The sequence below is a fragment of the Bufo bufo genome, chromosome 1 (genome assembly GCF_905171765.1).
Source record: "Bufo bufo chromosome 1, aBufBuf1.1, whole genome shotgun sequence".
NCBI classification, from domain to species: domain Eukaryota; kingdom Metazoa; phylum Chordata; class Amphibia; order Anura; family Bufonidae; genus Bufo; species Bufo bufo.
In genome coordinates this window covers 808,106,907-808,128,957 of record NC_053389.1, presented here as the reverse complement: position 1 = coordinate 808,128,957, position 22,051 = coordinate 808,106,907, and the positions used below count along the sequence as shown (strand labels likewise).

Here is a 22,051-nt window from a genome sequence, read left to right as displayed (position 1 = left end):
TCCGCTTGTGAGATCCGTTTGAGGGCTCTCACAAGCGGCCCCGAACTGATCCGTTCATCCCCAATGCATTCTGAATGGATAAGGATCCATTCAGAATGCATCAGTTTGGCTCCGTTCCGCCTCCATTCCGCTCTGGAGGCAGACACCAAAACGCAGATTGGTAACGCCTCTGTGTTAGAATATACTGTCGGATCAGAGTTTTCACGATGTGAAAACTCAGATCTGAAAAAGCTGTTATGCAGACGGATCCGTTCTGAACGGATGCAAGCGTTTGCATTATAGGTGCGGATCCGTCTGTGCAGATACCAGACGGATCCGCACCGAACGCAAGTGTGAAAGTAGCCTAAGCCTTGTAAAATCCCCAAAAAATAAAATATCATTCCCAAAATGATCCAAGCATGAAGTAGACATATGGGGAATGTAAAGTAATAACTATTTTTGGAGGTATTACTATGTATTATAGAAGTAGAAAAATTGAAACTTGGAAATTTGAAATTTTTTACAAATTTTTGGTAAATTTGGTATTTTTTTTATAAATAAAAATAAATTTTTTGGACTTTATTTTACCAGTGTCAAGTACAATATGTGACGAAAAAACGATCTCATAATGGCCTGGATAAGTCAAAGCGTTTTAAAGTTATCACCACTTAAAGTGACACTGGTCAGATTTGCAAAAAATGGCCAGGTCTTTAAGGTGAAATAGGGCTGAGTCCTTAAGGGGTTAATAGATTTGGCTTCACATCATAGGAAGTTATTAGGCGAATCAATCTATATGTTGGTGCCGGTTTAGATCTAGGGGTAAGGAGAGTGGAGCGTTCCTCAGTTAGGGCTGATCTAAATGCCGATTTAAGAACACAGTCAGGGTAACCTCTTGCCAAAAATCTCTGGCGAAGGTCAGCAGCTTGGTGTAGAAATTCTTTCTTAGTAGAACAATTCCGCCTCAGACGTAAATACTGTCCCTTAGGGATCCCACGTTTTAAGGGGAGCAGGTGTTCACTTTCCCATTTAAGGAGTGAATTTGTAGAATTAGGTTTTCTATACACCAAAGTGTCCAGCTCGCCCGTCTGATTCTTAGTGATCAGGACATCCAAGAAGGATAAGGCCTGCTCATCTGATTCACATGTGAAATGGAGACCTATCTCATTTGTTTTTTGGTCCTTAACAAAGGACTCAAAAGTCTTCTTAGTATCGTGCCATATGACAAAGATGTCATCAATGTACCGTGCCCATAGTCCTATGGGCTCGGTATGTAGGGCTCTTTCTTCGGTGAAGACCAAAGTTGCTTCCCACCAGCCCATGAACAAATTAGCGTACGATGGGGCACATGGGCTCCCCATCGCAGTGCCCCTGAGCTGGTGGTAGATCCTCCCATTGAATGAAAATACATTTCTAGTCAAAGTAAACTTGAGTAACTGAACAACAAAGTGACTGTGGGCACGGTACTTTACCACGCTTGGCCTGTCCCTATCGGGGTTTGCCGTCGGAATGGTAAGACTGTTCCTTATTTCTAAAGCCATATTTGCTATCCTTTGAACGTGGTGCAAGGTTTTAATAATGATTAGTAAAAGTTATATTTTAGCTCCCTTTTTGCTCCTCTAGGGGAATTGTTGTTTGCTCACTGGAGCTCCAATGAGCCTTGTGGTCCCCTGACAGCTACCAAGCACATAATACTTTGAATAGTAGCTGTTCTTGGTATTGCATTTCAGGAGAATGGGACTGAGCTGCAACTAAGTGCCCATGGAGTGCCAAGGCTTCTTCAAACGGCTAATTAGTAGAGATGTAGTGAATCGGACCCCCACCAATCTGATATTGTTAACTTATGCTCAGGATAGACTAACTTCTTTAAGTGCTCCTTCTAATAATTTAGGATTTTCTATATAGACTTATTAAACCAGACAGTCCCCTTAACCCCAAAAAATTATGTTCACTGAAGATTTTAAGATTGTTTTTAAAATTTACCTCATGACTTCCGTCGGCCCACAAAACTAAACTTGAGTTGACAATGAAACTATGGTTATATCCAGCCAAAGTGTTGTAATGTCCAATTTTCACTTGGGTCATTGAACCATCTGAATGTCTCTGCCAGTTGATGATGTCATACATTGCTGTCGGATCACCGTTTTCATTGAAGAAAAGTTCTCTCTTGTTTTCAAAAGACACATGTACTTTCTTAAAGTAGTATAAAAGCTAAGACAAGTAGAGCGACAAAGAAAATAGACAATATTATTTTATGCCTGGGGGGGGTTATGAATAGGAATACCTTCCTAAAGGGCACCTGTCAGACCCCCTGTTTGTCTCCATGGACTTGAATGAGGTAGTGGGAAATAGTGGAACAGTAAAGAAAAGTGGTTGCCAGGGCACATACATTGGGGTTTTATAAACTGCATTATAAATCTTGTAATATTTACCTGCCATGGTTCAAACTTCCTCAAATCAGCGCATTTCCCACCTAAAAATGGCCCATCCCATACATTGCAGTGTGTAAGGTCCTCAAGTGCTTTCGCTATCACGTGTACGGCAGAATAAACATTGTAGGAAGCTCTTAAATTTGAAACATCATTGTAGAGATTTTGTATGCTTGATAGGTCCTCATACTCCGTACATATATTAGACTCATTTTTATGACCGTTGGGGTTACCTTCGATAGGAAAAGAACATCCAAATGCCTCTTCCCAAAACATCTTGGCCCATTTGACCCCTGGAACATTGTAGGGGTTTATATTGTTGAGATATTCTTGAAACCCTTTTAAACTAGAGCTAGGAAAAGCGAATCCAATGGTCCCAGTAAGTATGGAAGAGTATCTATCTACTGAGAGTACTTTCGATATGGACCAGGCTTCACTGGCTACAAAGATTTTTCCTGATACATTTTGTGCCAACAGCTCTTCCAACAATGGTATGAAATAAATGTCCGTAGAGAAAGCCACCACTACTTTAGTCGTTGATCTCTTGATGACTTTGGCAATGTTTTGAATATTGCTGTAGGACCGAATACTTGATATATATTGTGTGAAGGCCAAGCAGGCTCCTGACCTTAAAATTTCCTGTTTCATGACTTTAATGCCCTCTCGGCCGTAGTCATTGTCATAGGCAATGAGCCCAACCCAATTCCATCCAAAATGTTTGATCATTTGAGCCAATCCCAAAGACTGGAAAGCATCACTTGGGACAGTCCTGAAGAAGGAGGGAAATTGTGTTCTGTCACTCAGTAGAGGGCTGGTTGAGAAATAGCTGACCTACAATGTAGAAAGTGGTGTTAGGTTTTAAGATATAATTAGTATTTACAATATTATTTACAATAATATATACTGAATATCACTTATTGTCATAAGCATGTTATTAGTCACTCTTATCCACCAGACATAAGAAAATAGGACTCCCTTAACCCATATGGAACAGCCAATTCACTGCAGAGGCTGAGCACGTCTTCTCAAAAGAGAACCTACCGATTAACCCATATGGAGCACTCAGCTGAACCTGAGGATGCCTAAATTTGACACTCTGATGATTTGCCACATTTAATGACCACATTGAGGGATCAATTGGTGGACAAAATTATTTAATCAGTCTAAGCATTGTTATATTTTAGTATACCATCAGCATAACTAGAGGCATCTGCCACACTGGTTCCTGTTGGAGCCCAAGAGCCAATCACCCACATAAGAAGACACTAATGGTGGGAGCCCTGTTAGGTCATGTTCACTTGTGTGAAAATCTGAAATGTAGATCCATGGCAGAAATCCAAGGCTTGCATTCTATGCATATGGTTTGCAGCATACAGCTGTCCTATAAAGTAATGTGAACTGGTTGGGGGATATTAGAAAAATTGTGTTTCAGATTTTAATTCATAGAAGCATAGAACGTGTCGGCAGATAAGAACCATTTGGCCCATCTAGTCTGACCAAAATTCATAATTCTTGTGTCTTTTAAAAATGTTCAATTCACTTGGATTTCCATTTAGACCTGGTAGTGTAGGACAGGGGGATCAGGTAGGGCTCTTTCACACGAGCGGATGCCGTGCGGGTAATCTGCTGCGTGAAAGAGAGCCAAGCCCCGTTCCGGACAGCAGAGACACGGCGCATTAACATGATTAATACTGTTCTGTGCTTCTCTGTGATCTTTTTACTACAAAATCACAGTGAGATAAAGTTGTCACCGTGATTTTGTAGTAAAAAGGTTACAGAAAGGCACGGAGCATTATCAATCATGTTAATGCTCCGTGCCTCTGCTGTCCGGAAAGGGGCTTGGCTCTCTTTCACGCAGTGGATTCCACGCACAGGATCCGCTCGTGTGAAAGAGCCCTTAGTGTCTCAAAGCTATAGTAGTAGTAGGATGTTATTATCCTTACAAATGTAAGGTTATGCACATGGGAAGGAATAATGCAGGTAAAACTACTATCACACTGGCATTTCTGGGTCCGCTTGTGAGCTGCCTGCAGCGTTTTGGTGTCCGCTTGACGATACGGACCTAACGGATCCTTCCTGACTTACAATGTAATTCAATAGGGACGGATCCGTTTTCACTGACACAATATGGTGCAATTGAAAACGGATCCATCCCCCATTGACTTTCAATGTAAGTCAGGATGGATCCATTTTGACTTAGACTTTTTTTTTTAAAGAATAATGCAAACAGATCCGTTCTGAACGGATACAAGCGTTTGCATTATTGGTGCGGATCCGTCTGTGCACATACAAGACGGATCCGCACTGAACGCAGGTGTGACAACTGATCAAATACCGATGGAAAAAAATGACCAAATATTGGCTATAGACCTTACAGGGAAATTTCCCGGTGGGTCGATGGCCAGGGGGCCGCCTGGGCCTTCCTCATGGTCAGCCAGTGATTGGAATCCAAAAGCAGGAGTGTGTCTAAAACATGGAAGACATGCAAATATTTATATCACATGTAATCACTGTTTGTACCCACTCCTGTTTTTGCATTACCAATACCGATCAAATACTGATGTGTGCATTCTGTTTCCTTACGACCGTTCCGCAAAAAAAATAGAACATGTACACTGCGTGCAGAATTATTAGGCAAATGAGTATTTTGACCACATCATCCTCTTTATGCATGTTGTCTTACTCCAAGCTGTATAGGCTCGAAAGCCTACTACCAATTAAGCATAATAGGTGATGTGCATCTCTGTAATGAGAAGGGGTGTGGTCTAATGACATCAACACCCTATATCAGGTGTGCATAATTATTAGGCAACTTCCTTTCCTTTGGCAAAATGGGTCAAAAGAAGGACTTGACAGGCTCAGAAAAGTCAAAAATAGTGAGATATCTTGCAGAGGGATGCAGCACTCTTAAAATTGCAAAGCTTCTGAAGCGTGATCATCGAACAATCTAGCGTTTCATTCAAAATAGTCAACAGGGTCGCAAGAAGCGTGTGGAAAAACCAAGGCGCAAAATAACTGCCCATGAACTGAGAAAAGTCAAGCGTGCGGCTGCCAAGATGCCACTTGCCACCAGTTTGGCCATATTTCAGAGCTGCAACATCACTGGAGTGCCCAAAAGCACAAGGTGTGCAATACTCAGAGACATGGCCAAGGTAAGAAAGGCTGAAAGACGACCACCACTGAACAAGACACACAAGCTGAAACGTCAAGACTGGGCCAAGAAATATCTCAAGACTGATTTTTCTAAGGTTTTATGGACTGATGAAATGAGAGTGAGTCTTGATGGGCCAGATGGATGGGCCCGTGGCTGGATTGGTAAAGGGCAGAGAGCTCCAGTCCGACTCAGACGCCAGCAAGGTGGAGGTGGAGTACTGGTTTGGGCTGGTATCATCAAAGATGAGCTTGTGGGGCCTTTTCGGGTTGAGGATGGAGTCAAGCTCAACTCCCAGTCCTACTGCCAGTTTCTGGAAGACACCTTCTTCAAGCAGTGGTACAGGAAGAAGTCTGCATCCTTCAAGAAAAACATGATTTTCATGCAGGACAATGCTCCATCACACGCGTCCAAGTACTCCACAGCGTGGCTGGCAAGAAAGGGTATAAAAGAAGAAAATCTAATGACATGGCCTCCTTGTTCACCTGATCTGAACCCCATTGAGAACCTGTGGTCCATCATCAAATGTGAGATTTACAAGGAGGGAAAACAGTACACCTCTCTGAACAGTGTCTGGGAGGCTGTGGTTGCTGCTGCACGCAATGTTGATGGTGAACAGATCAAAACACTGACAGAATCCATGGATGGCAGGCTTTTGAGTGTCCTTGCAAAGAAAGGTGGCTATATTGGTCACTGATTTGTTTTTGTTTTGTTTTTGAATGTCAGAAATGTATATTTGTGAATGTTGAGATGTTATATTGGTTTCACTGGTAAAAATAAATAATTGAAATGGGTATATATTTGTTTTTTGTTAAGTTGCCTAATAATTATGCACAGTAATAGTCACCTGCACACACAGATATCCCCCTAAAATAGCTAAAACTAAAAACAAACTATAAACTACTTCCAAAAATATTCAGCTTTGATATTAATGAGTTTTTGGGATTCATTGAGAACATGGTTGTTGTTCAATAATAAAATTAATCCTCAAAAATACAACTTGCCTAATAATTCTGCACTCCCTGTACTATTATTGTCCGCATTACGGACAAGGATAATACTGTTCTATTAGGAGCCAGCTGTTTCGATGGATGTCATCCCTATTTTTTGCGGATCCATTTTTTGCGGACCGCAAAATAGATATGGTCATGTGCATGAGCCCTAAAGCCGATTTAAGAAGCAAATAGCCAAAACTCATGTAAATTGAGCAAGAAACCTCTATCACATGATCAGTATTTTGCATCAGGGTTTGATCATGATTTGGAAGACAAAAGCAGAAGTTTGTCCAAAACACAGAAGACACAAATATTCCCATCACTTGACATCTCTGTTTTGAACCCACTCCAGTTTTTGCCGTACCAATACTGATCAATTACTGACCAAATGCTGATGGTTTGAAGGAGGATGCTTAAAATACAGTATCCACTTTATTTTTAGGCTATTCGCAAAAAACGGATCTGCAAAATATACAGATGACATCCGTGTGCATTCCGATTTTTGCGGAATGGAACAGCTGGCCCCTGATAGAACAGTACTATCCTTGTCCGTTATGCGAACAATAATAGGACATGTTTTATCTATGAACGGAACGTAAAAACGGAAATACGGAAATGGAAGGCATACGGAGTACTTCCATTTTTTTTTTTGCGGATCCATTGAAATTAATGGTTCTGTACACCGTCCTTATACGGAACGCAAAAAAACGGAACGTAAACGGAAAAAAAGTTTGTGTGCAACAGGCCTTAGTATGAGGCAAATTCATGAGCCAAGTCTACTCTCAGATTAGGTAACATGATTAGATCTAAACCTGTTCTGTGAGTTTGACCTGCACCTGCTTTGGGCTGACAATAACTGCCCAAATAAGTGAAGTGTGAACTAAGCCTAATAGTGAAGCGCAGCCATACTACAGTTTTCTTTTCCCTCTACTCTCCCCCTCCTCCATCTCCCCCCCCCCCCCCCTCACCCCCGACCATTTCTTATCTTAGCCATTTATGCCATATTCGGGCAAAACAACGTTTTTTCTCATGGGAAATTAGATGGAATTCTTCTAGAGCTAGTGGAGTTCACCCAGTTCGCAACCGTAGATGTCACTCTAACTCCCCAAAGTCAAATGATATTTTTCCTAGCTTGGAATAGTAATTTGGCTGCTATGTCTCGCTGTTGGAAATTACCTATTTTATCCGTAGCTCCAAGAATACATATCTCAAAATTTCTGGGGACTTTAAAGGAATGATACTCCTCTATTCGCATGATCACCTTCTCCCAGTAGTCTTGGATAACAGTGCACGTCCAGAGTATATGAACATCATCCACTCCTTTCTCTCCATATTTTTGGACAGCTAAATTCTTTAGATTTATAGTATTTCATTAACCGTTTGGGAGAATAGTATAAGCGATATAGTATGTTAAATTGAGTAATTCTATAAGAGAAATTCTTTGAGACCTTGTTTTTTGCCCGAATGACCATTTCCCATAATTCCTGATTTTGTGATGGTAGGTCCTTAGACCATTTGTACATTAGACATTTAACAGCTTTTTTTTTGTTTTTTGATATAGCAGACTCTCAAATATTTTAGATATAATTTTTTTCCCTACTGTTAATCTAGTGATGTTTATTAGTGGGTGAGGGTAAGCCGTAATCTGTGTCCCCTTTCCTACCCCTGTTCGCAAAGCATGTTTCAGTTGTAAGTAATATAACCCCAGGTCTTTATTTCCCAAACCATATTCATTTTTTAACTCTTGATATGGGATTATGTCCCCATTTTTCCATACCTGGCCCAGTTTGAAAATCCCATATTTACGTCAGATTTTCTGTTCAATGGTGTTTAACTCAGTCAGATGGAAGTTATCCCATATTAGGGTATCCATATGAAATCTATCTTTTGTCCATAACTCTCTGGCTTCCTTCCATGCTTTGAAGATGAATTCCATGATAGGTACCTTGTTGGTGTAACGGGGTTCCGAAGGTGCACTCGGTCCCCCATTGCCCGCAGAACTGTTGCTTAGCTTTGGGAATGAGGATCTGTGTTTGACCTCATTCCCAGGGCGGCTTTACTGCTGGGTGGCTTCCTGCTCCTAAGTCTGCCTTGAGCGCCGAGCTGATCACTCGGTGCTCAACTGGTTGGTCTGTCGGTCATGTGACGCTGGCCACGTCACATGACCCTCACTCCCCACTATAAATACAGACAGCCTGCTAGCCACAGGTTGCCTGTTAATTTCTAGGTTCCTGGCTATTTGTTGGACTACTGAATACTCACCTGATTCCGTTCCCTGACGATCCTTTGCCTGCTCCTCCTGTATTGCGCATCCGTCCTGGTATTGTGACCTCGGCTCCCACCTGACCACTCTCTTAGGACTCCTCTTGTACTTCTCTACTCTCCTGGTATTTGACCCCGGCTTCTCCTGACCATTCTTTGCTTAACCCTTTGTACTGCGTAGCTCTCTTGGTTCTGACCCGGTCTGTTCATGTTCCGTATTTTGTCTTGTCTGTCTTCCCTGCACGTATCCTAAGTTAGGGACTGTCGGCCAGTTGTCCCCTGTCATCAGGACTCGTGAGGCAAGTAGGCAGGGCCAGGGGTGAGGGTGGAGGGCAGTGGTCACTATCCTTCCCCCTGTGTGTGTGTGTGGACGTGACCGTTACAGTTGGGCTAAAACGTCCGGTTCCGCCCGGTCATAATCTCCGAGTTAGTATACTGACCCCAGCAGATTCTTTATCATATCTGGGTATCCAGATAGGGACCAAATTGGAACATTATACGAAATTGAACATACTTCCAATAATAGATAGAGTTAAGGAAAAAATTAGAACATGGCTTAAATTTCCCCTGTCACAAATTAATCGCATAGCACTTATAAAAATGACGTTGCTTCCAATGTTACTGTATGTATTTAATGCTAGCCCAATAACGATAGAAGACAAATTTTTTAATAAGCTAGAGACTCTCTTCAATGAACTAATATGGGGGCGCAAACGAGTCAGAATTAAGATACAATATCTGTATAAAGAAGAGGGCGGACTCTCCGTCATTTTTCTAAAGGGATACTATATAGCTGCCCAATTGAGATGGTGTGTGAGGAATCGAAAGAATAAATGCATTCGGCTTATTTATGGGGAGCACTGTAGACCCTGGGAGGATCTCTTTCACATTCTCGAAACTGGCACCATGGAGAAGAAAATAATAATGAACCCGTTCGGTAGGATGCTCGGGTATATTTGGCAACAAATTAGATATATGGTCGGAGTAACCCAGGCAGTTCAGTACACCCCACTGTGGGGGAATGCACATTTACCACAAGTTATGTTATTGGGTGATGCTGAATATTGGGAAAAATATGGGATATGCCTTATTGCACAAGTTTTTCATAAAGGACAGCTTAAGCCTTTAAATGAAATCCTACCAGATATTACATTAGGATTTATTGATAAATTTAGATATGAACAATTACGACACGCTATTTACTACACAGAGAATAAGAATTATTTAAATATTGTAAGGAACACCTTTTTAGATTTTTGTCAAGATATGACTCTTAATACTTCCATATCACACATCTATGCAAAGTTAAAATATGAATACACTAAAACAATCACATTTAGAAGTGAGGCAAAATGGGAAAAGGACCTGCAGAATGGGGAACCTATCCCGTGGAACGCTGTGTACAGAAATATTAAAAGACCGACGGTCTCCCCTGCCCATGCATGGATTCTTTTGAAAATTATGCTCCGTCTCTATTATACACCAGCCTTTTTGCATACTATTTACAACGATAGGAAACAGAACTGTTATAAATGCAGTAAAGATAGAGGAGACTATATACATCTACTGTGGGAATGCCCAGGGATAAAAGAGTATTGGACTAAAATATTCTGGAAATTGCGGGACAGTTCCCCCATAAAATACGAAGCTTGCATTAATTATGTTATCCTGGGCACTTTCCCAGAGATAGATAAAAATAAAACTGAACAGATACTCTGGCTTCGGGGTATTGCACTGGCCAAAATATTAATTGTTAAATATTGAGGCACTTCGGAATACCCTAATTTTCAGGAGTGGATGGAGCGGATGAACAGGGTTAAGCAATATGAATACATCCTCACCCAAACAGCAGGAAAAAAGGCAGCTTGGATGCGAATATGGGGCAACCTGAAATGATAATACTAGGCGTAAAGACAGTAGCTCCGCGGAAAAAAGGGGGTTGGAGGGAGGGAAGGGGGGGTTAAAAAATAAGAGGGAAATTTTGTATATGATGAGATTATGTACTACTGTATTATTGTTTTGTGACACCAAAATGGAATACTGTAGATTTTCACTATTTGTAAAATAAAATATATTCTAAAAAAAAAATGTCCTATATCTTTGTGAATTACTCCAGGTTATAATGTTTTTAATGTAACCCGAGATGGAGTAAAGTTCCAGATCCAAGATCGATAGTCCTCCTTCCCTCTCATGTATTTTCAATATTTCTGCTCTGATTCTAGTTTTTTTCCCTCTCCAAATCAAATCCGCTAATAAGCTGCCTATTAATTTAAACATTTTTTTTATTATTATTATTGTAGCCGCATTTCACAAAATATAATTGAACGAAGGTAATAAGCACATTTTCACAAGTAAAATACGGGCTGCCATTGAGATATGGAGTTTTTTCCAGATGTCTATTTTCTTCCTATTTTTTTTTAATTAGAGGTATAATATTCAATTGGACATAATCTTTAGGATTGGAGGTTATCTGGATCCCCAAATATTTAACTGGTTCTTGTGCAGTTTTTATTTCCAGAGGACCTGGTACAAAGTCGGAACACCAAGCAAGGAACCCACCCTTCCCACCCCTAACTGAGTGACCCAGAATGGCTTAAATCCCTGGCTCTCTAACTTAGCATTACCCCCTCCCGACCCGATCGCGGCCCCCTTAAACGTCAACTCTTTATTTTACCTTTGAGCCATTCCCCAGCCGCCTCTGTAGTGTCAAAGAACCATGTTTTATTCTCCCACTCTATCCTTAGCTTAACCGGAAATGTCATGGAATACTTGCTTGCGCATAATCTTTTTTAAGTCAATGAATTGACTTCTTGCTTTTACTGTTTCTCTTGCATAGTCAGGGAATAACATTACTACTTCACCTTTGTACTCCAAATTACCCCTCTTCCTTGACCTGCACAATATTTCCTCTTTATCCCTGACCGATAATAAGTTAAAGATTATTGGCCTAGGTCTTGTTCCCGGGGGAGGTAGCCTTCCCATTCTGTGGGCCCTATCCACAAAATTTTTGAAATTTGAAATATTATGCCCTAATTGTTCCATCAGCCAGGATTGTATAAAGGAACAAGTATCCTGGCCCTCTGCTCCCTCCTTCTAGACCTGTTTTCTAGTTCCAACAGTTTCTTTTTTAGTTCCCTATTTTCTTCCTTTAGGGTATCTTTTTCTCTAACCATTTTTTGTAGCACATCCTCAACATCTGATATCCTCTTCTCAGCTTCTATCTCTCTTTCTTTATGTTTTTGTAAGTCCGCTCTAAGGAGCCCAAGTGACTCTCTTACATTTCCCATCTGGAGAGAGAGGTCTTGTATTGCAAAACTACAATTTTTTATTTCTTTAAAAATATCTTGCAGGCTTGGTGCCTGCTCCTCTTTATTAAGAGTATTTTCATCTACCTGTTTTGGAATTTTGGAACCGCTCTTTCAAGCCTGGGGGGCTTTCTCTTGTATTATCGGGCTTACATTATCCCCTGAGCAGAAATACGCGCCCTCTAAATCTTGTAAAGTGTCATCTTTTTTTTTCTTGGGGGGGGGGGCTAGTCTGTCTGCTCATATTAGAGAGGAGTTGTTGCTTCGATTTGTCTACTCTTTTGAACATAGGAGAGATTGAGGTGTTTAACTCAGGTTGCCCCCTCCCCTTCTTCCCTACCCCTTGCCTAGACATTTCAAATCCAATAGAGAGCGAGATAATAAGAATATAGTTAGGAGGGGAAGACAGGGAAGGAGAACAGCAAAGGAAGAACAACGCTACAATCCAAAAGAATCAGGAGATTGTACATAAATTAATGTATCTTATGTTCCCTTAGTCCATATAACGACCCGGTCTCCACCCCAGTTCAGTTAACAGATTCCGAGGTAAAGCAATGAGTCAGGGAGACACCAGGTATTTGGTAAGAAGCCCAGATTTTGTTCCCAAGAGTTCCATGCTGCGTCTCACGAAGCCAATAACTGAATATTCAATACTCCCAAACCAAGGAACAAACAACGGAATAGGAAGACATCAGATATCTGGCAAAGAGTCCAGGTCCCACTCCCACAAATTCGGTGCTGCAACCCACCAAGTCAGTAGGTTAGTACCATTAGTACATATAGTACATATACTTATAGGAGGTTATTACGGTGAGCCTGCCCAGAAAGCGCGGTCCACCCTCAGATCAGTACATTGCGCGTCCCAGCAGTACTGCTTGTGACTTTACTTAATAAGCCTTCAGGTTAGTACATTAGAATGATTATAGTCTCTTGTCCACAATAAGTAGGGTATAAGGTTCAAATGTCAGACTGGAATCCAAGTCCCACTCCCACAAGTTCGGCGCTGCGACCCACAGAGTCAGTACATTAGTACTATTAGTACATATACTTATAGGGGATTATCACGGTAAGCCTGCCCAAAAAGTGTAGTCAGCCCTCGGATCAATACCTTGCACGTCCCAACGGTACTGCTTGTGACTTTTACTTGATAAGCCTTCAGATTAATGCGTTAGAATTATTGTAGTCTCTTGTCCACAATTAATAAGGTATAAGGTTCACATTTGTTAGTACCAGTTCTTTTCCCCACCGCTTCACTTAGCCAGAGAATCGGCCGCTATTCTCCTGATACAGCTTCTCCTTTTATTGAGATCCCGCTCTTGACTCCGTTAAATGCCGTTCATGTCCCCTTCTATTCACAGCTCCACTGCCATCTTGTCCCGCTCTACAGTCGGGGCTCAACTCCGGAGCTCAGCCGCTACTCGTCTTTATCCGACGCCAATACATTCGCGGCCGAGGGAGAGGGGGAAACCAACACTCTGCTCCTCCAATGGTTTCACGCTCTACTCTCCCAGCTTCCACAGGGCAGCAGTCTCGATGCCAGGCCAGGACGGAGCGTGCTATCGAGCAGGTGACGGCTTAGGCGGTGAGTGGGTCTCTGCGCGTCTGGCTACGAGCCACCATCCATAGCTGCGTCAGGAGGTAGGTGCGCACGTCATCCGCGTGCGTCCGCACAAATGCTCCTCCTCCTTTCCCCAGCCATACTACATCTAACAGAAGGGATTTAAACGAATGTGTTTGCACTGCCATAACATTAATTAAAAAATTATGTTTTTTTCTCCACTACTTTATTGGTCCTTCCTCAAAGCCCTTATTTTGTTCCACTAGAGTCATTAAATCATTGGGACACCCACAGGGGCGCACAGTGTTTTTTTTTGCTTTACTGAAGGATATTGCATTTTTTTTGTATAGCTGGGGTTTAGCTAGGAATGTTGGTGGCCTGCATGATGTTACACATATATGTGACCTGCCTGTCATTCTGAGGAACAGTAACTGTTTCACTACCAGTAAGGACTAGCTATGCATGTTGCTGCACTGCATAGTGATGTACACTGTACATTCTCCCTTTCCTACCACATGATTAGGTATGGTGTCTTTTTAACAGGTTAAGGACCTAGGACAAGAATGCTCATCCTAAACGGCCAATACTTTGCGCCCCAGGACGATATTCTTGTCCTGCGGTTCTTCCCCTGCCCCATGTGCGGTGCCACGATCAGCGGTAGGAGCCTGACTGTTACTGACAGGCGGGCCTCTGTTGCATCCACCAGCATTGGTGATAATGCCGATACCGGTGGATTACCCCTCATATGCGTCACAGGCAGGGTCTCATAGGCAAATTATTAGTGTATTACATTGTGTAATACACTGATAGTCAATGCAGTACAATACAGATGTACTGTACTACATTCAAACAGGGATCAGACCCAGTAAGGTTGAAGTCCCATAGTGGGACAAAAATAAAAAATAGAAAAAGTGTTTTTAACAATAAAAAAGTTGTTTCAAATAAAAAATATACCATTTTCCCATAAAAAGACACATATGAAATTGAAAGAAATAAAAACAAAAAAAAACAGCTCTATAAAAATATCACATGATTCATCCTGTCTGGTCAACACCATAAAAAATAAAATAAAAGCTGTGCCAAGAAAAGCCATTTTTTGTCATCATACATCACAAAAAGTGTAATATCAAGAGATCAAAAAGTAGTACAGTATGTACCCCAACATAATACCTATCAAACTTTCATCTCATCCCGCAAAAAAGTGAGACCCTACATAAGACAATCGCCCAAAAATGAAAAAAGATATGGCTTTCAGAAAATGGAGACATAAAAAACATGAATATTTTTCTTCCAAATATGCTTTTATTGTGCAAAACCAAAATAAATATAAAAAAGAAAAATTAGGTATCGCCGTGTCCGTAGCAACCTGCTCTATAAAAATATCACATGATTTACCCTGCCAGGTGAAAAAAAATTAAATCAAAACCGTGCCAAGAAATGACATTTTTTTTTGTCGCACCCCCAAAAAATATGGCTTTCAGAAAAAGAAGAAACTAAAACATGATTTAAAAAAAAAAATGCTTTATTATGTAAAACTGAAACAAAAGAAAAAATTAAATAGACATACCGTATTTGATATTGTTGCTTCCATAGCAACCTGCTCTACTAAAATATAACAAGTGAACACTAAAGATGAGCGAATTTCTAAAAATTTTTATTTGGCCGGTTCGTGCCGAATCGCGTTAAAAAACTGCTATTTCCTGGCTGCAGAGAGCCTTTATAGTGGTGTAGAACACTGTGCCTTGCAGTAACACATATAGGGAGTCTGCTGTAGTAGTGAAATAATACTGTGAGTCCGTATGACATGTAGATGACAGGCGTCACTCTTAGAATCACTGCATACTTCACTAAAGATGGCCTTGCGGTTCGCCCGATGGACGTTTATGGGCGAACTTTGCGTGTTCGCCGAACATGCGAACATATGGAGATGTAACGGCATACAAGGGAATACTCCAAACTCCCGAACGGAACCTCACGAATAGCTGCTAGCAGACGAATAGGAAACGCACTCAAGCGGCTTACACTCCTAGCAATCAGTCTCTAACAGCATACAGTGAATCCCCCCAAGAACGAGACGAGGCTCCGTGTTGAGGGTAAAGCAGTGGACAGCCAGAGCTGTGTGTTTATTGATCTTATATAACATTGGTACACATCAGTACCACCCACAGGGTTTTGTAAAAACAACCAATAAACACGTACAATACAGTAAAACACTCCCACACAAAATCCTCCCCTCTGCCTGTGATACAATTACCTTACACAATGGGTTGATGTAATTATCACAGGCAGGAGAATACACAATGTCTTCTGTCCTGGAGACAACCGAGGAGTAATTCAATTATCTCTCAGGACAAAGGGAAATCGCCAATACACACGTAGAGACAATAGGACAGAAATCTAAATTCTAATATACAATGTCCCAACCATTACAGTAAACATAGACATTTAACATATCCCCAGATGGCTTGGATCTGAGCGCTCAATATCCAAACAGCGCTCAGATGCCACAAACACAGTCAAATCGCCATGGGGTTTAAGTTTAGCATGGGCTGATGAGAGGGCCCATAATCCTGGGGCAAGAGGCTGGCAACCAGGCTTCTCCAGCACCCAGTGGCGAGGTTGGTTTCGCCACAGGAGATATTCGCGCCCGCCATATTCTTTTACATTGTAAAGAACTTTGATCTGGCCCCCATTTTACATTAAGTGTTTTGCGAGTGTAAGGAGAGGTTGCTGTGTGGAGCAGGGACAGGCTGTTAGGGACACCAAACACTTGCTAATAGGGCCACTAAAGTCATTTTAAGGACTGGTATAGGTGTGCTATCGATATGTGTGATATACTAAGTGGTGTAATATACTTATAATATACTTTTATAATGAGTCAAAAACACATAGATCTATATAGTGATCACCTGGAAGTCAGGGGCCTAGGGGCTAGGGGCTTACTAGGGCCATTTTTATATAGGGTAAGGTTCCGGACGGAGTCGCTCTTATCAGGGCGGGTGGTCTGTGGTTAGCCTATCAGGGCCAGAATAGCACCCCACTGTAGGGCAATATCAGGGACAGTTCCTTGCCCACCCTGTCCTTCAATACCACATCATCATGTAGCCCAGGGATAGATGTTTTTTGCTTTCCCTCCGGGATTCATGGATGTGCACTGGAACCCCCCCGGATTGTGGTAGGACATATGGTTTCTGATTTGGTGCCACCGAGCACTTGTTATTGCCGACCACAACTATGCTTTTTGCTTAACTTTAATAATTTAATTTATTTTCATTTTGAGGGATATCTTTTCCATTCACACGTCCGCAAAATGGGTCCGCATCCGTTCCGCAATTTTGCAGAATGGGTGCAGACCCATTCATTTTCAATGGGGCTGGAATGTGCTGTCCGCATCTACATTTGCGGACCCACATCCGCATTTGCGAATCCGCACTTCCGCGCTTCCGTTTCTGCAAAAAAAACAGAACATGTCCTATTCTTGTCCGCAATTGCAGAAAAAATTAGGCATTTTCTATTATAGTGCCGGCGATGTGCGGTCCGCGAATTGCAGAATGCACATTGCCGGTGTCTGTGTTTTGCGGATCCGCAAAACACTTACGGACGTGTGAATGGACCCTCATAGTAACATTATTAAAGGTTACGTTTTATCTTTATGTATATTCTTATGAATTGCCTTCTTGTACAATGTTATAATATACTTTCTATGTTAGAAAGTATATTATAGTGCATTTGTATTGTGCGGCAGTTGTGTGCAGTTCTGCTGCGATGCTGCAGGTATATAGAGGGACAAGCGTTATTGGAACAAATAATTTCTACTGGTGTGATATGCCAGTCGTCCCCCAAAAAAACTGATTGAAGCGGGGTGTTATATAGCAATATACTTTCTTTATAGTGCAATTGGGTACTGTATAGTGCATTTGCGCATGCGCGTACGTGAAAATAACATTGCCGATATTTCGCATTGAAAAAAATAATGAATGGAGATCGTAAATTCGAATAATACACCTGGTATGTCACTGTCCATGTTGTGGGACTATTTGTGCACTTCTAGTAATTATTTCTTGGCTGCAAATATGAGCTGAAGGTTTTTCAGGTTCGCCTGCCATTAAAATGAATGGGACCCGCCGCGAACTTGCGGTTCGCGAACCGTCCCGGCAGATGTTCGTCCATCACTATACTTCACTTATTTGGGCAGTTACGGGGCCAAAACTGACCAAATAACTCAAGTGTGAACTCAGATGATTCCACATAGATGTCTACAACCTGTTCAATTAAACGCTTATACAAGTAGAGCCCCCCCCGACAGAGTGAAGAGAATGTCAGCAGTAAGTTTGTGTTGACATCACTGATTATTTTGCCCTTCCTCTGATCCATCAGAACAAAAAACAAAACAGAACGGATCTTGTCTGTGGATCATCCACCTTCACTCAGTCAGCATTTGGTCAGTGATCCATCAGTATTGCTAAAGCCAAAAAAAACAGGAGTGGATCCAAAACAGAGATGACACGTGAATGGAATATTGTCACGGATGATGTTGCAGAAAGCTGGAACTTATAAATAAACATCCAACTGGCTTGATCCCAAACTAAGGAGCATATGGGTGAGCTCTATAAAACCCCTAGAGCTCTCCCTGACTGCTATGCCCATGCAAGGGTCTCTATGGTAGATGATTGCATGCCCACGTACCTACTGTGTGACACCTGAAAACCCTATAATAGTGAGGGGACACGACCACCGGCTCCCTGCACTTAATACGGACGGAGTCAGGGTCACCTAGAATCAAGCCAGCAAGGAAACACAAATAAAGGAAAAAGACGTATCTGAGGAAACAACAGCAGCAGCCTCCAGCAGTGAACACCTCATCCAGGAAGTAGTATAAACCGCAAAGTGAGGCAGTATAGGAGGGAATATAAAGGGAGACAATTAGTCTAAATAGGTGACACCTGGGAGAAGGAAGGGAGATGACAAAGTGAAACCAAAACAAAGAACGTCATGCAAGAAGTAGAGAAGAACGTCTGCCAGACCTTCTCACAGTACTGGTGGTGACAAATATTTTCAGGTTTTCTGTGTTTTGTACCAAATCATTAGACAATTCTGATGCAAAATAGGGACCATGTCATGGAGGCCTTACAGCTGTTACATAGACAGGATCCATTGTACGTCTCATTTTTCCTTCCTTCTGACAGATCAGAAGAAGGGTCAAATAAATGATGATGTCAGCCAGGCCGAAAGGTCTAATGTGGCCCCTCCATATGCAAACGCATACATGATGACATTCGAGGAAGAATTAGTTTATACACATCCCTTATTCCATCAATTCTCCATAATTTGGCTCAGATTTATTGATGATATTTTTTGCATATGAAGGGGCCCCATGTCCACCATTCATGATTTCGTCCAGGACCTTAACCAGGTCTACCCAGAACTTAACTTCACGCAACACATCAGCCAGGAAGAAATCAGCTTCCTTGATACAACAATTAGACTTGACCTAAAAGGTAACATCACAATAGACTTGTTCCAGAAACCCACTGATCGTAACAGCCTTCTCCATTATGACAGCTGTCATCCCAGAGCCACTAAGAATGCACTACCCAAATCCCAATTTATACGGGTAAATCGAATAGTATCCAATGAAGGGACCAAAAAGGAAAGAATAGACGAGATGACAGGTAAAGTTCAAGAAAGGGGCTATCCCCAGTGTATTCTGGACACGGCCAGAACCGACATAGAACAAGCCACCCCACCGAGCACTAATAACAGAAAACGCACATACAACATACCATCCCCTTGTACCCAAAATTCACCAAACCCTGAGGAAACATTGGCCACTACTGAGAAAGGCGTATCCGACTACCACCCTTAACATGCTATAAAAGACCTCCAAACATCAAGGATAGACTAGTCAGGGCGGACATTGGCAGCTTTACAAAACTACCTAAACATCTATTTCTTAGGAGCCAACGACGGGGAACTTTCCCGTGCCTTCACTGTGCACAGTGCTCCAATGTAATTAAAGGCGAATACATCGCTCACCTGCATACCGGATGATTATTTCCTGTGAAAGGATTTTTTACATGTGACTCAAGTTTTGTGGTATATTTACTCAAATTCCCATGCGGATTAGCGTACGTTGGTGAAACTATACAACACGCCCGAGATCGGATTGAATCAGCTGTGTGCAGCAAATCTTTTTCTATTACAGACTACGACTAACAAGTCTTTTGCGGGCACCAGCAACAGCGGTGTGCGGTGCTTCACTTTGTGATTACCGAAAGGCAAAATAGTGGCCCAGTCATGAAGTGGGGAGGGTGGGAACAGCATGAGAAGTCCACAGAGTGGCCCTATGACATAGTGGTGAGGTGGAAGCAGCATGAGGAGGCCACAGAGTGGCCCAATGACAGGATCTGGAGGTGGCAGCAGCAGCAGCATGAGGAGACCACAGAGCGGCACAATGACATAGTGTTGAGGTTGCAGCATCAGGAGGAGGCCACAGAGTGGCACAATGACAGTGTGGAGGTGGTGTCATTAGCAGCATCAGGAGGCCACAGAGTGGCACAATGACAGTGCAGAGGTGGCAGCAACATCAAAAAGCCACAGAGTGGCATAATGACAAAGTGGAGGTGGCGGCAGCAGCATCAGGAGGCCACAGAGTGGCACAATGACAGAGTGTGGAGGTGTCGGCAGCAGCATCAAAAGGAGGCCACAGAGTGGCACAATGACAGTGTGGAGGTGGTGTCATTAGCAGCATCAGGAGGCCACAGAGTGGCACAATGACAGTGCAGAGGTGGCAGCAACATCAGAAAGCCACAGAGTGGCATAATGACAAAGTGGAGGTGGCGGCAGCAGCATCAGGAGGCCACAGAGTGGCACAATGAAAGAGTGTGGAGGTGTCGGCAGCAGCATCAGGAGGAGGCCACAGGGTGGTGCAATGACAGTGTGGAGATGGCAGCAGCAGCATAAAAAGGCCACAGAGTGGCACAATGACAGAGTGTGGAGGTCGCAGCAGCATCAGGAAGCAGCAGGGTGACACAATGACAGAGTGTGGAGGTGGCAGCAGCATCAGGAGACCACAGAGTGGCAAGGTGACATAGTGTGGAAGTGGCAGCAGCATCAGGTGACCACAGAGATGCCCGGTGAGTGGAGAGGTGGGTTGCAATACCAGTACCAGCTGACGATGGTGGGTGAAAAAGGAGCACTTGGCATCAGATGTGTGGCATCAGGCGGGTGACAGCATCAGAATAGTAGCTAAGACAGGTAGCGAGAAGAAACCAGCCTCTTTTGTCAAAGTGTTGGTGTGGCACCATGGATGATCTAGTCTGATGCATCAGGCATTGGTGGGTGGAAATCCTGGCTTAACCACGCCTGATTCATCTTGACAAAGGTCAGTCTCTCCACATTTTGGGTGGACAGGCGAGTTTTTCTTGGGGTAACTATGGCCTTCACCGCACTAAACGCCCGCTATGATGCCACACTACTGGCCGAGAAGGACAGCTTTTACAGGGCAAACTCTGCCAGTTGGGGCCACAAATCCAGTCTGGCTGCCCAGTAGTCCAGTGAATCTTCAATGTGGGGTGGCAGGGTGCTGTCCAAGTATGTCACCACCTGCTGGTTCACGTCCTGCTCCAGGTCTAGCTGTTACTGCTGCTGCTGGTGAGTGGTTTCTTCAGTAGCCGGGTGAAGAAAGCTGCTCATCAGCGACTCTTGACAAGTTGCTGCTGATGGAGCTGGAGCTGCTCCTACCCCCCTTCCCCTGCCACAGCAGCCATGGCAGAGGAACGTGAGCGCAGAGGTCCCCCCCGGTCAGACCTGCAAGAATGGACGATAACTGACTACATAGGATGTCTCTATAGTAGTTCAGTTTGTCCTCACTCTCAGCGGGTGTAAAAAAAGGCCCCCAATTTGGACCAGTAGCAAGGGTCCAACAAGGTAGAGAGCCAGAAGTCATCCTTCTGCCAAATAGTGACAATTCTTCTGTCACTACGTAAGCAAGTAAGCATGCATCGGATGCAATGGGCCATTTGTGCAAGTGATTTAGAGGGACTCCCTGCCTCCATCTCCACTGCATACTGCCACAGTGTGTCTGGGTCCTCTGCCTCATCTTTCTCATTGCCCTGTAGCTCCTCTGGCTAATCCTGCTCCTCGTCTCTTGTCATCTGTATAGAAAAACCACCCATTTCGATACACATTGCTTGTGCTCCAATGTCCTTCTCCTCCTCCTCCAGTTCAGCCCCCACAGGGCTCATGTGGCCATGATATGTAGGCGCCACGTCTCCAGTCCCCTGACCAGCCAGATTTACCAGGATATGAAGCAGTGGAATGACGTTGTTCATCCCGTAGTCCTGGTGACTGACAAATGACGTGGCCTCCTTAAA

General features: G+C 42.9%; 1 protein-coding gene across 1 annotated transcript in view; it reads right to left on the bottom strand.

Moving 5' to 3' along the window:
- The window catches only part of LOC120988763 (extracellular calcium-sensing receptor-like), a 53,189-nt gene that overhangs the window by 12,886 nt on the left and 18,252 nt on the right, over nucleotides 1-22,051 (bottom strand). Inside the window, exons 2-3 of the mRNA XM_040416445.1 lie at nucleotides 2,409-3,236; nucleotides 1,960-2,187 (exon numbers count right to left, since the gene is read on the bottom strand). Of these exons, the coding sequence (XP_040272379.1) occupies nucleotides 1,960-2,187; nucleotides 2,409-3,236 (1,056 nt within the window). The remainder of the gene's footprint in view (nucleotides 1-1,959; nucleotides 2,188-2,408; nucleotides 3,237-22,051) is intronic.